Below are 16325 nucleotides of genomic sequence, written 5' to 3'. Positions count from 1 at the left end.
ACTGTCTTTGGTTACAAACAGCGTGACTGTCTATGTAGGAAATCTGAAATAACTGACAAGAAACTAATAATCTATTACTTCATTCACTGCTGCTGGGAATGAAAATGGTACAGCCACTTTGGAAGACAGTTTGGGGGTTTCTTACAGAACTCAACATACTTTTACCATATAATCCAGCAATCATGCTACGTTGTATCTACCCAAAGAGTTGAAAACTTATATCCACACAAAAACATGCACACAGATATTTATAGAAGCTTTATTCTTAATTGCCAAAACTTGGAAGCAACCAAGATGTCCTTCGGTAGGTGAATGGAAAAATAAACTGTGGTACATTTAGATATTAGAATATATATTATTCAACGCTAAAAAGAAATGAGCTATCAAGCCATGAAAAGACATGGAGGCACTTTAATTGCATATTACTGAGTGAAAGGAGACAATCTGAAACAGCTGCATTCTGTATGATTTCAGCTATATGACATTCTTGAAAAGGCAAAATTATGGAGACAATAAAAAGATCAGTGGTTGCCTGGGGGCAGTGTGAAAGGGTAGAATACAAAATATATTTAGGAATGTGAACATATTTTTTATGATATTATAAATAGATGGATACATGGCATTATACTTTTGTCCAAACTTATAAAAACTATGATACCAAGAGTGAACTCTTAACTATGGACTTTAAGTGATTATGATCTATTGATTTATGTTCATCCTTGTTAAAAAAATATACGATTCTGGTGAGTGATGTTGATAATAGGGGAGGATATGTATGTGAAGAGGGGGAGTATATGAAAAATCTATTTACTCCTTTCCATTTTATTGCAAACCTAAAACTGCTCTAAAAAATAAAGTCTTCAACAAAAATAAAAATTAATTTAAAACTTTAAAAATAATGTCAAATGTGATATAAAATGTGCAGAAGAGAAAGTTATGAGTTTTTATCTGGAGAAGGTTGAGTTTGAGTTTGGGTATATGAGCCTAAATAGAAGGCTACAACAGAAAAAGCTCTGGGTGTTGTCCATCTAGGTAGTAAGACCATAAACCCAGAAACAAAATAAAATAAAGGCCAATAAAATTATAATACTAGGGACTTCCCTCCCAGTCCAGTAGTTAAGACTTCGCCTTCCAATGCAGGGGTGTGGGTTCGATCCCTGGTTGGGGAGCTAAGATCCCATGTGCCTCGTGGCCAAAAAACCAAAACATAAAACAGAAGCAATATTGTAGCAAATTCAATAAAGACTTTTTAAATGGTCCACATCAAAAAAAAAAAAAAACTTTCAAAAAATTACCATACTAAATTAACTAGAATTTCCTGATGATGCCTTATTAATTCTTTTATTGAAGAGTCTACTCACTGCACGTAAAGGTCATCACATTCAGGGGAGAGAAAGGGAAGAGAGCATAAACACTTGGGGGATTTATACCCAATTCCCATCAGAAATATTCTGAGCTTTTGAGGATGAACTCTGAATATTCGCACATATGGCAATGTTCCTCATAAATGCAAATAATACTTATTTTAGATTTAGACTGCATGAATATCATAAAAACAAAATAAATGAAGCAATTTACCTTATTATTTTCAAAAGCAACGTAACGATATAGAAGAGTTAAAGAAATAAATGCTATTCCATGCATAAAATAACAACACCTTCAGTTACAAAATATCATTAAAATATTTAAGGACAGAGAATGCTGATATGCAAACTAGAGGAAAATTAAGGCAACAAATTCAGTAAAGATGTGTCCATGGTTGCCCAAATTCCTGCAACTAATAATTTGTAGTTACCCTTCTGCCAAAACAATGCCTTGTTTGTTTGTTCTGGTCAAAGATAAAGCAGAAGACTTCCTTTATGGCAGGGAAAATGCACAGAGCAAAATTATGTGTTGAAAATTGAAACAGCACAAACTAATACAGCATTAAAAACAGATTTCACTAAATTTAAAGGAAACCTTTTATGGAGGAATTATTGTAGAAAAGCAATCACTTATTATGAAAAACACTTTAAAATGGACTATAAAAAATAGCTTATTTGGAAAGTCAGTGAATCAGAAGTCATAAGTCTACAAGAAACAAAATGTCCTTTCTTGTTGACAGTTGACAAACTCATTAAATTGTTAGATGTACCATAAACTTTATTATCAGATATCTTCTGTAAAGGGTCCATGGAGTAAAAAGAACTTGGCTGACAAAGAAGAGAAAGCTATTTGAACACTACACTATAATTTCCCTATGTTTCAGGCAGAATACTGTATTTTAATTTTTATTTATGGATTTATTTGCACAGTGAATTCAATATACATTGCATTTTACTCTAGTTAAATCTCACTAAAAAAATTATTTGGTTTTCCTCCTTTAATAGAAGTAGTGGTATACATATGTCAAATATACTTTCTGTGTCTGTTTCCACTTCAAAGAATACTTTCATTACTAATTTTGTAAACTTAAAAAAAAAGGCAAAATAGCAAATATGCATATAAAGAAGTGAAAGATGTACATTTTCCTGAAAAACATAAAGAAAATAAAGAGAACATAATTCTATAGATATATATTTTTAAATGTTTAAATACTTCTAGAAACCAAACTAATAATAATTATATTCTACATATACAAACAACAACCTCCACAAGGGAGACAATCATTACAAACAAGTACTAATTTCACTTCTTTAGCCTACAAAAAGCAGTCACATTTCATTTTTTATGTCAGTTTGGTGAAAATATGTAGAAATTTTTGACATTAGCTGTATAATAGTCACTTCCCTGAACTAAAAATCAGAAAACACAGACAAAGGATTTTTATGTCACTTTGAAGTGTAAGGGAAAATTTGGGTTGTTAGACACTGAAATGCTGGAATTTCCAGGTAATTGTGCTGGTTTACAAATGACAGTGGTGCTAATCAGGACTTTATAATGAAAATTTAATTATTAAAGTGGCTATAAAATTCAAGATAATTACTGGAATAACTTTGGCTAGCAAGCTAGCTTTTAGGAAAAAATCTGGATTTAAGCCCACAAAACAAACTAATTAATGAGTCATAATATTCACATTACAAGAGGATTCTTAATTATAGGATCATTGACATAAATGCTTTATGGGATTTTCTAAATTTTTTATAGCTTACATTCCATCAAGCAGTCTATCAAACAACCTGTATTATAACTAGAAACAAAAAGAACACTTTCCTGAGAAAAATATTTATGCAATTACAAGAATTAATTTAAATGATCACTTGTGGTTGATTTTTAATTTATCAGAGTTAAAACAGCATTAACAGAGTTAAATTAACAGAGTTAAAACACATTTTAATAATACAAAATTGCATCACATCAATGGACAAACTTTTACTGAGGAAATAAAGAAAACTCATTAAGTGCCTACTACGTACCAGACACTCGCTGTGATACACAGTTTATATATGCTATCCTATTTTAATTCATACTACTATCAGATAAAGTTAGCATTACAGTATTAAAATCATTCCATAGCTTGCAAAGGTGATTCTCAGAGTTAATCATGGTAGTTCAGAGTGAGAGCTCTGGAATCAGGCTCTCAGAATTAGAACTCTGGTCCTAATCTACCACTTAAATCTCTGTGACCTTCAACAAGGTCCTCAATTTTTATCTCTCTCATCAGCAGAACAGGATAAAATGAGGTAATACAATTACAAACAGCTACTGGCACACAGTAAGTACTCAGTAAATGCCTTGTGCTACTATTACATACGCTCAGATAGCCCCATCACCTAAGAACAGAGAGTACATAACAGGACACTAGGTTGAGCCTTAGTCTGACACCAAAAGAAGGCTTGAGAACTACTCTCTTAGTGTATTTTTAATCTTTTGATATATAAAAACCTATTTATACCTTGTGCCAGAAAACATATTTTTTCATAGTACATTCTTCCTAAGTCAAACAAATGAGGAAGATTTGTTTTGCTTTCTATGATCTATAGAATTTAGAAACACACACTCAAACAAAAGGGGTTTTGGGGCCAAGTCAGAGAAAGACAGGACATTTACAGTCAATGTATATTATCATCCAAATCAAAGGAAAATGAAATTTCTAATTCAATGAGTCATTCCTAAACACAAAATGTAAAAGCTATGATTATTTCAAGATTGGAGTTATACTTCTTGAAATCATTTATTAAGCATTTGTTATTTATACATTAAATAAATATTTACTAAATGTCTAGTGAAAGGTAATTTGTTTAATTATTGCTCTCAATGATCGCTGGACAGAATGGGATCAATCGACCAGTCCAATATAAAATAGTATTAATCCCTGAGGAATGACAAAACTTCCAAACAGCTTTCATCACTTGGCAGAATTACTCAAGATGATCATGGTGCTTGAGAATCATTATGAATAGTCTGAAATCACTATAACAACTACATATTGGCATGATTTACTTACTCAAAACAAAATTACATTAAAAATACTGTATGTGTTGCCACAAGCTATTTAACTCAATTCAATGACATTTATTCCTTTTGTGGTTCATTTTTTGTTCGTTTGTTTCACAAAGGCTAAACTACATGTTAAAAGAAAAAGCAATAAAAAGTGTTATTCCTGGAGATTTAAATACTAACGGGGTAGCTATAAAATCCAAAAACCAGCTAAAGAAAAATCATCTGAAACCCTTGAAAGCTTTTTTTTTAACTTGGTACTGACTTCAAAACTTGAGTTAACACATTTCTCAATTTTAAACCACTATATCTAGAAAATAGATAGATGGTTCACAATTAGTTTTCATCATTACAACTGAAATTCAAATTATAAGTCCTACTTCATCACTTAAATAAGTAATTCTCCATTATAAATAACATTATTGGTAGAAAATTTCAAATATAAAGTAACACGGCTCCTGTTATAACAATCAGTCTCTATGATTGATGATATATATTTTAAAATATAAAACTGTAGTATTAGAGATAATCTAGATTACCTAACCCATTGTCATCATAATAACAAAACCAGCATGTATGTCAATCTACATATTTTATTGCATTTAATTTAAAAAATCCAGTGAGCTATTATTAGTCTATATATATATATAATATTCTATATTATTCTATTATAATGATAGAAACTGAAACACAAAATAGTTAATAACACTCAAAGTTGTGTAAATAATAAATAGTAAATGAGGGATTTGAAGCCAAGTGTGTCTGACTTGAAAGTCCACACATATAACAACTATAACATGTAGCTTTCATGATAAAACAAAAAAGCCACAAAATTTCTCCTGCACGAATAAAGCCTATTTTTAAAGGCTCCAGAAAATAAGATTATTCCTTCAATAAATTATTTTAATATTACACCCCCTCTATACAGTAAAACTCATCAATGATTAGAACAATAATAAAGTAGTGCCAACAGAGATGAGGCTTATATAAACAATAAAAAGTTTCATAAACAGGGACTACTGAGTGGAGGAAAGTGCATGGAAACCAAGACACTTTAGCTTGAAACACAAAGGCAAAGAATTAACTTATTTTAGAGTTTAGCTCAATTTCTCCAAAAAATAATCAAGAATTAGATAACATTGCAATTTGGGGCATGTATTTATTATACAAAAAGATTTTCCAGAAAAGGTACATAAAATTTTGTCCAAGATTTTTAAAGTTCAAATATTCTCATTCATCTAGAAGAGTTTAAAACTAACTGAAAATAAGATAACATATCCCATTTTAAGTTCTCATTCATATATATGAATTTAAGATATAGCCAGAAAATAAGAAATTCTATCAACCATTGCCCTAAAGCTAAGAATTTATGTTCTTCAAGTAGAGGGGGACGTCCCATTTAAAAATCTGCCTTTAACATTTTAAAAACTGAGACAGTATCACCACCAAAATGGTGCCCCTCAAAACTAAATATAACAAGAGACTGAATTACTGATACACACAATTGTCCACTAAAGAGCCAACCTCAGACATCAAGGGCTTTGAAGCAATTAATGAAAAAGTATTAGATAAGAATTCAAAGAAGTACATAAGTGAATCACAGGGTAGGGCTGAAATTGGGTATGTATTATTACTGAAAAGGAAAGTGGTACATTTCTTATTATATGTTTTCTATTGGCCATAAACTAAGAACACATATATCACTGAAAAAGTTAGTTATTACATGGAAAAATTAACATGAATGATATAAAAGAACTAAAAACAAATCAAAATCAGAAAGCTGATCCCTTCCACTGCCTTTTATCTCCATGATGAAATAAATACAATTTAAATATCAAAATATAATATAAACACTAAAATGAGTTTTAAAGACAGGCAATGAAAAATAACCATGTGCCTTGGATGAATGGACCAGATAACGTGTTAAACATGGTTTTATCACTAAGAGTTTATAATAACTACTCATGATGTTATAAATTATTATAATCATTTTAGTTATAGCATCTCAAACTGCATAATCTTTCTAATTTTTCTATACAAAGCAAAACATTATACTTCAGGTTAAATAATTATGGACTTAATTCATATGAAATATTTAAATTACACATGGAGTTTTCTAATTGCTACTTCATCTCTAACTTCTTTTCACAGCACTTACTAGGTTTAAAATTACTGATCATAATGTGTACTAGTTCACTTAGATGACAAAGAGCAAAACATTTTGAATTTAAATTAGGACTGGAATTTAAATGTTTCACTTTTCCACTAAGCTGATCTGCCTCCCAATAGAAGTATTTAAGACCTTATAACAGTAATATCTCAGCAGGACATGGCCTCAGGATTCCTTTTCACTTCAAAACTCCAACCTCTACATTACCTTGATATAAAAGAAGCATGACCCACGGATGGCAGCTGACTATTGTAAAGGTACAGGTCCCATTTATACTTAGATTTATACTTTACATAAAGATGGTCCCAATGCAGGGATAATATTATTAGCAACACTAAGACAGAATTTTGTTAATAATTAATTTAAATAATTAATAGGAGAAAATCATAGGTTACACTTCAATGAACTTTAATTTTTCCCATCTTAGTTTCATTCACTAGTTTTTCTACAAATTCAAAATTGGATGATCGATAAAGAGTCTCATGTATATGTGTACATACTAATGAAGCATTCCTATATTACTATTTAGTAAACTAATGTTTACCTATATAACTTTCCCTTTAAATTCTCCAAACTTAGCAACGTACACAAATAGTTATTAAAATTCAGATTTAACTTATGACATATATGATTCTAAGATATAAGATTAAATCAGAGTTTGATACATGAGGTATTTTTTTAACATCTTTATTGTAGTATAATTGCTTTACAATGGTGTGTTAGCTTCTGCTTTATAACAAAGTGAATCAGTTATACATATACATATGTTCCCATATCTCTTCCCTCTTGCATCTCCCTCCCTCCCCATGAGGTATTTTTTAATTTAAAAAAAGAGAAGCTATAAAATTTGCACATGAAATCAATCTAATTAGAAGATTCTGAATACATAAAACATGGGTATGCTACTGGTTAGATTTAGGTTCTCAAACATGATCTATATATAAAAAAAGCTAATATCCCTTAATATTGTGCTAGTCTTATGACACTAACATTATAGAATAATACCAATATTTAAGATATAAATTATGTGTGTTATTAAATACTATTCTTGAGAATAAACTTTACCCTAGTAATTTTATTTAATCTGACAAGATTTCACGGACAATCCAAACAATGGGCATTTGCAAAGGGTAAGGTCAGGACTAACACTTTTCCTCAACTTCATATTATAATCACTATGCTACACCTAGTAAGAATTTTTCATTTATTATCAAGGAAGTCACTCCTTTGTGGTTATAAAAATCTAAGTGTCAGGCTTTTTTACATTGTGCAAATATATATCTGCCTTAATCCTAAAGAAACTTTTATTAGCACCTCAAGGATAAAAACCAGTATTATAATACATTTACACAACACCAAGTGCACCACGCATAATCTAAATGAGGAAAAAAATGGCATAACTTATATATTCAAAGAAAACTTACCAGACAGTTGTTTCCACTTGACTGTCATTGAGCTGCCGGTTGTCCAGTTGTGCAAAAAGTGGGAAAAGCACTTGAATCCCTCCAATAGAATGAATTGCACTATGAATTGAATGTGTAACTATAGCTTTTACATCCTATGTTCAAAAACAAAAATGTTTATTACATTTTCTGAAGCATAATGTTATCACTATTTGCTTCTTCCAGCTTCATAAGAAAATTAAATAAAATAGATATTTTTAAATTTATTTTTAAAATTTAAAAATCAAAATTATATAATTTTGATACACATGTAAAATAAAAGTTTGAAATATCTTTGCTAATCACTTAAATTTGAAATCTTAAGTTGAGAGATTTTTACAAAGAAAATATGAAGTTCTAAATCAAAACATATTTTAGAATAAGAGACTCATGGATGTAAAGACACACAGGCAATTTTTATGTTAGGGAGTTATACATTATTAAAGCAAAGTATTTTTTAATATCTGCAATTATCTATTTAGCTAATTCACTGATTTTATTTCAAAGGATATAGAACATATAACAGAAAAAAAAGATTTTCTACTAAGGAGACATGTCCAAGGTAAAATATATTGCCAAAAAAAAGCAGAAGGCAAAAACATCATTCAAAGAACTAGAAAACCAAAAAAGAAAAACAAAGAGCAACTGGAGATTTCTAGATGAGCAATGTTTAATATGTAAAATAAAGACACAGTGCTGATGAGAACATGAAGATTAAGCTACTATTCACCCACCTGGAGCATTAGGGCATGTGGGGAATGCACAAAAATCGATGCATTTTCCTTTGGTGATGATTCCAGGCACAACTGAGCATCCGTGGCCTTAGCGTTATATGTAAATGCGATACTACTTGCAAGTTTCCCATCATACAGAACCTGTTTATGATGTTCTGCCAAATGAATATCACTCTCAGATTTAAACTTGAAGGTGCTCTGAAAAAACAAAACTAAATTAAACACTCTTTAAATGCAACATAATAAAACTCTCAAGTTTTAAAGAAGAGAAACATTTTAAACATTTAAAGAAGAGAAACATAATAAACAATTTGTTGTGACCCTTCCAAGTGTCAGGCGCTAGTCAGTGGTATTACATTATTTTGTTATTCTCACTTCAGTTCTATGAGTTAAATTTTATTATGCTAATAAACATGCTCAGATCTTCATATTCTCATTTTATTAAGTGTTTTTGTGTGTGTGTGGAACGTTTTTACCTTACTTTATTTATTTATTTTTTATAACATCTTTATTGGAGTATAATTGCTTTACAATGGTGTGTTAGTTTCTGCTATATAACAAAGTGAATCAGCTATACATATACATATATCCCCATATCTCCTCCCTCTTGCGTCACCCTCCCACCCTTCCTCCCTATTCCACCCCTCTAGGTGGTCACAAAGCACAAGCTGATCTTTATTAAGTTTTTGATTATTTATAAAATAATTTTATTAGAATATTATAAAGCCAGAGGATACTAAATGTAAATAGGATTTTACTTTAATAATTCAAAACATAAATTTAATTTTGCTTGTTAACAGTTTCAAAAGTATTTATAGAAGTAAGTAGTGGCTGGCACATGAATTACTAATATAGAAATGGCTATAATGGTTATCATTTGAGACTAAAAAAACTGTTTATTCACAAAAATATGTCTTTACTATAAAAAGTTTATCAAGATAGTGAATATCAATGCTACTCCACAAAAAAATCATGATGGCCATGTTAAAACCCTAAAGAATAGATGACAATTACAATAGGAAATTGAAACAAAAAATTATTTTTAAAAATATTTTAATGAAATTATGAGTTAACTATATTAGGTAATAATACTGCAATATAAAATCCAGCTGACTGCCTTCTTCACTGGTTGCCTTAGTACTGTAAAACAACTATTTTAATATGTATTTCAGTAAAATCATAAATGCTCAAAATGTTTAAAATTGGGGTTTTTTTGGATGCTAATTTTTTAAAATTTTTACTGGAGTATACTTAATTTAAAATGTTGTGTTAGGGCTTCCCTGGTGGCGCAGTGGTTGAGAGTCCGCCTGCCCATGCAGGGGACACGGGTTCGTGCCCGGGAAGATCTCACATGCCGCAGAGCGGCTGGGCCCGTGAGCCATGGCCGCTGAGCCTGCGCGTCCGGAGCCTGTGCTCCACAACAGGAGAGGCCACAATAGTGAGAGGCCCGCTTACGGCAAAAAAAAAAAAAAATTGTGTTAGTTTATGCTGTATAGCAAAGTGAATCCGTTATATATATACCTACATCCACTCTTTTGTAGATTCTTTTCCCATATAGGTCATTGCAGTAAGTCCCCTACATATGAACCTTCAAGTTGTGAGCTTTCAAAGATGTGAACTGTGTTCGCATATCCAATCACGTAAGTTAATTCACGTGTCTGGCATACACTGTCACGTGGGTGCATCCTCTACAAGTGGTTGTGCTTTTGTGTACTTTACTGTGCAGTACCATATGGAGTGCAGTAGTACAGTATCTTTATTTCAAGCCCAGGATATCCGGAAGCAAACATCTCCTATTGTTGACGATCCTTCAGCTCTACCATCTCCCTCCCCCAGTCAGTAACTCTTCCTGCCTGTTCACTCGATGCCAGCCCCTGTATGTCTGCTGTTGTACTGTACTACTATACTTTTCAAGGTACTGTACTGTAAGATTAAAAATGTTTTCTTTATTTTTTGTGTTTGTTTTTTTATGTATTATTTGTGTGAAAAGTATTATAAACCTATTCCAGTACAGTACTATATAACCGACTGTGTAGGCTGGGTAACTAGGCTAACTTTGTTGGACTTATGAACAAATCAGATTTACAAAAGAGCTCTCAGAACAGAACTCATTCGTATGTGGGACTTACTACAGAATAATGAGAGTAGTTCCCTGAGCTATACTACTGTAGGTCCTTATTAGTTCTCTATTTTATATATAGTAGTGTGTATATGTCAATCCCAACATTTGTTTCTAACTCAATCTTTTAAAAGTAAAATTTCATAAATACATTAGAATTTTGACTTATTTTGTGAGCCAGTGATCAAAAGCACAATTAATTATTTTAGAGGAGTAAAACAAATGAGTTAATTTATAGAAATAAAATTATTTAGCTGAGGGAATTTGGGGGAAGAGTATACAGAACATTGAGACACAGGGGAAGCTGACCAAATAATGAAAGACTACAGGAGCTGGATAACCCAAAAGCAAATTGTAGTACAATCAAGTAGAGAAGTGATGCCTCCTTATGTTGATGATATTTTACTAAGAAAAACAATGTGTAAATGATGGGAATAACAACTGGAAAAAGAGCAACATATGTTCTAGCTTAGTAGAGCTACCTTAAACTAAGGAATTTATTTTTAAATTTGACATCAAAAGCAAAGGCAACAAAAGCAAAAATTAACAAGTGGGACTATATCAAACTACAAAGCTTCTGCACAGCAACAAAGGAAACCATCAACAAAATGAAAAGGAAACCTACCAACTGGAGAGAATATTTGCAAATCATGTATCTGATAAGGGGTTAATATATAAAATATAAAAAGAACTCATACAACTCAACAGCAAAGAAACAATTCATTTAAAAAATGTGCAGAAGATGTGCTCATTTTTCTGAAAAAGACATAAGACACAGATGGCCCAAAAGTACATGAAAAGGTGCTCAACATCACTAACCATCAGAGAAATGCGAATCAAAACCACAATGAAGTATCACCCCACTCCTGTTAGAATGGGTATTATCAGAAAAACAAGAGATGTCAAATGTTGGTGAGGATGTATAGAAATGCAGAGAATGGCAAGGATGTCCACGGATAAATGAATGAACAAAGAAAAAGTGGTATATATGTACATTGAAATGTTATTCAGCCATAAAAAAAAGAATGATATCTTGCCATTTACAACAGCATGCATGGACCTTAAGGGCATTATGCAAAGTGAAATAAGTCAGACAGAAAAAGGCAAATATCATATGATCCCACTTGTGTGTGGAACCTAAAAACAATAATAATAAAACAACAAACTCGTAGATACAGAGAACAGATAGGTGGTTGCCAGAGACAAGGAGGAGGGGGGTGGCAAAATGGATGAAGGGGGTCAAAAGGTACAAACTTCCAGTTATAAAATGAGTAAATCACGGGAATGTAATACACAGCATGGCGATTATAGTTAACAATACTGTATGATATATTTGAAAGTTGCTAAAAGAACAGATTTTAAAAGGTCTCATTACAAGAAAAAAATTTGTAACTATGTATGGTGATGAATGTTAACTAGACTTATTGTGATCATGTTGCAATATATTCAAATATCCAATCATCATGTTGTACACCTGAAACTAATATAATGTTACATATCAATATCTTAATTTTTAAAAGTCAAAAAAGTAAAAAGAAAAAAGGAAGTTCTGTAGAGAAATTTATATAGCAAACTATAGATGAGATTCTGAGTAGAAGAATTAAGATTACACAAAAAGGTTTGAACTGGGTGTGCATACTTCAGATATCTTTATTATCATCCATAACTGTTGCTTTTCCAATTGTTTTGTTGTAGCTAGGGCCAGCGGGAAATATCTAACGGCTTCACCAGAAATATTGTTCATTATGAAGCATAAGTCGATATAAGGTAGGTCTATCCTAACACTATCCCCAAGTATCTTATAAAACATTTTACTCATGAAGCATGTATCCAACGATCAGATTATTCTCATGCTACAGTTTTTGGTTTTTTTGTTTTGTTTTGTTTTGTTTATTTTAGCACCGCTTCCCAGAGGAGATTTTGCTTCCTAATTACAGACTGCTTACTGGTAATTTTTTAAAATAAAATATGGGCATTTCTGACAAATTTATACAAAAATTATTCTTCAATTAGTAAATCAAATATAAATAGCCCCATTAGATGATTTTATGCTGGTGTAATAAGAATCCTTTAAATACGGTACTGCTAATAGGTTGATTCTTTTCAGCTGCAACAGATATTCATTCTTCGAACATGAATTCATATTAATAATGTTTACTCACAAATTTTTGCCCCAACAGTGAAATGCATGAAATAGTGAATCTAAACAACATGCTACAGTGCTCACTAATAATGAAGCATTTTAAATTTAAAAATGTATCCTAAAATATGAGCGGCACCAGCAAAAACATGGCAAATTAGATCACTTGCTTGCTTAAAATATGCTAAGATTACAGTCTTCCATATTAATTTAAAACATAAAATGTAATGAGCTTTCAAAATAAATCTATATTTTAAGAATTTATTTTGCTAAATGAAATTCTATGCTTATGGCAGTGGTCCCCAACCTTTTTGGCACTAGGGACCGGTTTCATGGAAGACAATTTTTCCATGGAACAGGGGTCAGGGAATGGTTTCAGGATGATTCAACTGCATTACATTTATTGTGCACTTTATTTCTATTATTACTACATTGTAATATATAATGAAATAATTATACAACTCACCATAATGCACAATCAGTGGGAGCCCTGAGCTTGTTTTCACCTGCCACTCACTGATAGGGTTTTGATATGAGTCTGCAAGCAATTGTTTATTATGATCTCTGTGCAGTCAAACCTCTCTGCTAGTGAGAATCTGTATCTGCAGCAGCTCCCCAGCGCTAGCATCACCGCCTCAGCTCCACCTCATCATCAGGCATTAGATTCCCATAAGGAGTGCACAGCCTAGATCCCTCACGTGCACAGTTCACAGTAGGGTTCTTGCTCCTATGAGAATCTAATGCCGACACTCATCTGACAGGAGGCGGAGCTCAGGCAGTAATGGGAGCGATGGGCAGCGGCTGTAAATACAGATAAAGCTTCACTCACTAGCCCGCCGCTCACCTCCTGCTGTGCGGCCGTGTTCCCAACTGGCCACGGACGGCTACCGGTCTGTGGCCCAGGGGTTGGGGACCCCCGGCTTATGGAACAAAAAATATTAGTATTAGTATCAAAATGTCTAGGAGGGCTTCCCTGGTGGCACAGTGGTTGACAGTCCGCCTGACGATGCAGGGGACACGGGTTCGTGTCCTGGTCCGGGAAGATCCCACATGCCGCAGAGTGGCTGGGCCCGTGAGCCATGGCCGCTGAGCCTGCGCGGCCGGAGCCTGTGCTCCGCTACGGGAGAGGCCGCATTAGTGAGAGGCCCACGTACCACCAAAAAAAAAAAAAAAAAAAAAAAGTCTAGGAAATAGAAATTAAAAGTATAAATAAATGTATTTCAGAATTTCTCTAAAAAGGAAGCATGTAAAAATGTTAAATATGTTATATAATCCTCAAATTGTCTGTTAACATGTCGAAGTGAGAGGGCATCAAATAACACGACTTCCTAATTCTGATGAGCTGTCACAGAGAGATATAAGCATCCAACCCTTTGGAGAAGAATGCAGGTAAATAACATATAGAAAAACAGACTTTACAAAAAAGTAGATGAAAATTGTTTTTAGACCACACACACTGTTATATCTACAATTTTGAAGAATTTAAATCTGAAATTCTTTTCAAAGATTTAGATACACCAAAGTCTCTGCTTGTAACCAGAATTCATGCTGGAGGTAACCATATTTAATTGATGCCTACAATTAGACAATTTTCACAGTTCACCATGCTATACCACCTAGAATTTCCAGAGGAGCTTCAAGAGCAGCTTACAAATTTCAAATTGACTCTAACCTATTGTTATATATTGCTAAGCTTCTGACATTTTACTTATTCTCCCTGTTAAACAGCCCATCATGGGTAAAGACTGGCATAGCCATCTTTGTTTTCTTTGAAAGCTCAATTAAGTTAAGGATCTTTTTTTTTTTTTGCGGTACGCCCTTCCCTGCGCCACCAGGGAAGCCCGAAATCTCAATTAAAAGTTGATGAGTGAGGGCTTCCCTGGGCGCAGTGGCTGAGAGTCCACCTGCCGATGCTGGGGACACAGGTTCGTGACCCGGTCCGGGAAGATTCCACATGCCGCGGAGCGGCTGGGCCCGTGAGCCATGGCCGCTGAGCCTGCGTGGCCAGAGCCTGTGCTCCGTGACGGGAGAGGCCAAAACAGTGAGAGGCCCGCGTACCGCAAAAAACAAACAAACAAACAAACAAACAAACAAAAAAAACCAGAGTTGATGAGTGAGTTATTACATCCACTATGGAAACAAGTATGGAGGTTCCTCAAAAAATTAAAAACAAAACTTCCACATGATCCAGCAATTCCACTTCTGGATATTTACCTGAAGAAAACAAGAACACTAACTCAAAAAGATATATGCACCCCCATGTTCACTGAAAAGTTATTTACAATAGCCAAGACATGGAAGCAAACTAAGTATCCATTGATGGATGAATGAATAAAGAAAAGATGGTATTAAGTATTCAGCTATAAAAAAAGAAGGACATCTTGAAATTTGAAACAACATGGATGGACCTTGAGGGCATTATGCCAAGTGAAATAAGTCAGAGAAGGACAAACATCACTTGTCTGTGGAAGCTAAAAATCGAGCTCTAGATAACAGAGAACAAACTGGTGATTGCCAGAGGCAAGGGGGGAGGGGGTGGGAAAAATGGGTGAAGGTGGTCAAAAAGTACACACTTCTAGCTATAAGATGAATAAATGCTGGGTATATAACGCACAGCATGTTGGTTATAGTTAACAATACTATATTTGAAAGTTCCTAGGGAAGTATATTTTAAAAGTTCTTAACACACACAAAAAATTATAACTTTGTGAGGTGATGGATTTGTTAATTAGCCTTATTGTGATAAATCATTTTGCAATATATACACATATCAAATCATTATGTTGTAGACTTTAAACTAAGAAATGTTATGTATCTATTGTATTTCAATAAAACTGGACAAAAAGCTTTAAAAAATTTAAAAAAACAGTACAGTACAATATAGTTAAAAGCTGTAAATTCAAAACCAATTAGACTTGAGTTTGTATCCCAACTCTGTCACCTATAGATAATCACCCACAAGTTATCTGCCTCTCATCTGCTACACAACCAACACATAAAATAATATAAATAAAGCACTATGAACAATACCTGGTACTTTTAAAGCAAAATGGTAGCTGCTATTATTACTACTTCCTTTTCTACTTAATATTATACATTTTCTTTATTAATTTTTTCTTAAATGTTACTCATAAAACATTTACCATAAATGTTATGGTAATGGCATATTGCACTGACGACAGTGTAATTCAGATAACTGACATAGTTGCTATTGAGGCAAAGTCTCATTGAGCAGAACTTTAATTACCCAAACTAGAATTACTTAACACAAATATGAGAAAATGTGCCACAATAGCGCTAA

At 32.9% G+C, this 16325-nt stretch overlaps 1 protein-coding gene across 1 annotated transcript in view; it reads right to left on the bottom strand.

Moving 5' to 3' along the window:
- Nucleotides 1–16325, bottom strand: part of NBEA (neurobeachin) — a 628524-nt gene that overhangs the window by 504592 nt on the left and 107607 nt on the right. Inside the window, exons 9-10 of the mRNA XM_059996030.1 lie at nt 8766–8963; nt 8014–8147 (exon numbers count right to left, since the gene is read on the bottom strand). Of these exons, the coding sequence (XP_059852013.1) occupies nt 8014–8147; nt 8766–8963 (332 nt within the window). The remainder of the gene's footprint in view (nt 1–8013; nt 8148–8765; nt 8964–16325) is intronic.

The sequence above is a fragment of the Delphinus delphis genome, chromosome 18, assembly GCF_949987515.2.
Source record: "Delphinus delphis chromosome 18, mDelDel1.2, whole genome shotgun sequence".
NCBI classification, from domain to species: domain Eukaryota; kingdom Metazoa; phylum Chordata; class Mammalia; order Artiodactyla; family Delphinidae; genus Delphinus; species Delphinus delphis.
The sequence above is the reverse complement of the archived record's forward strand: the minus strand, read 5'-3'. Positions and strand labels throughout refer to the sequence as shown.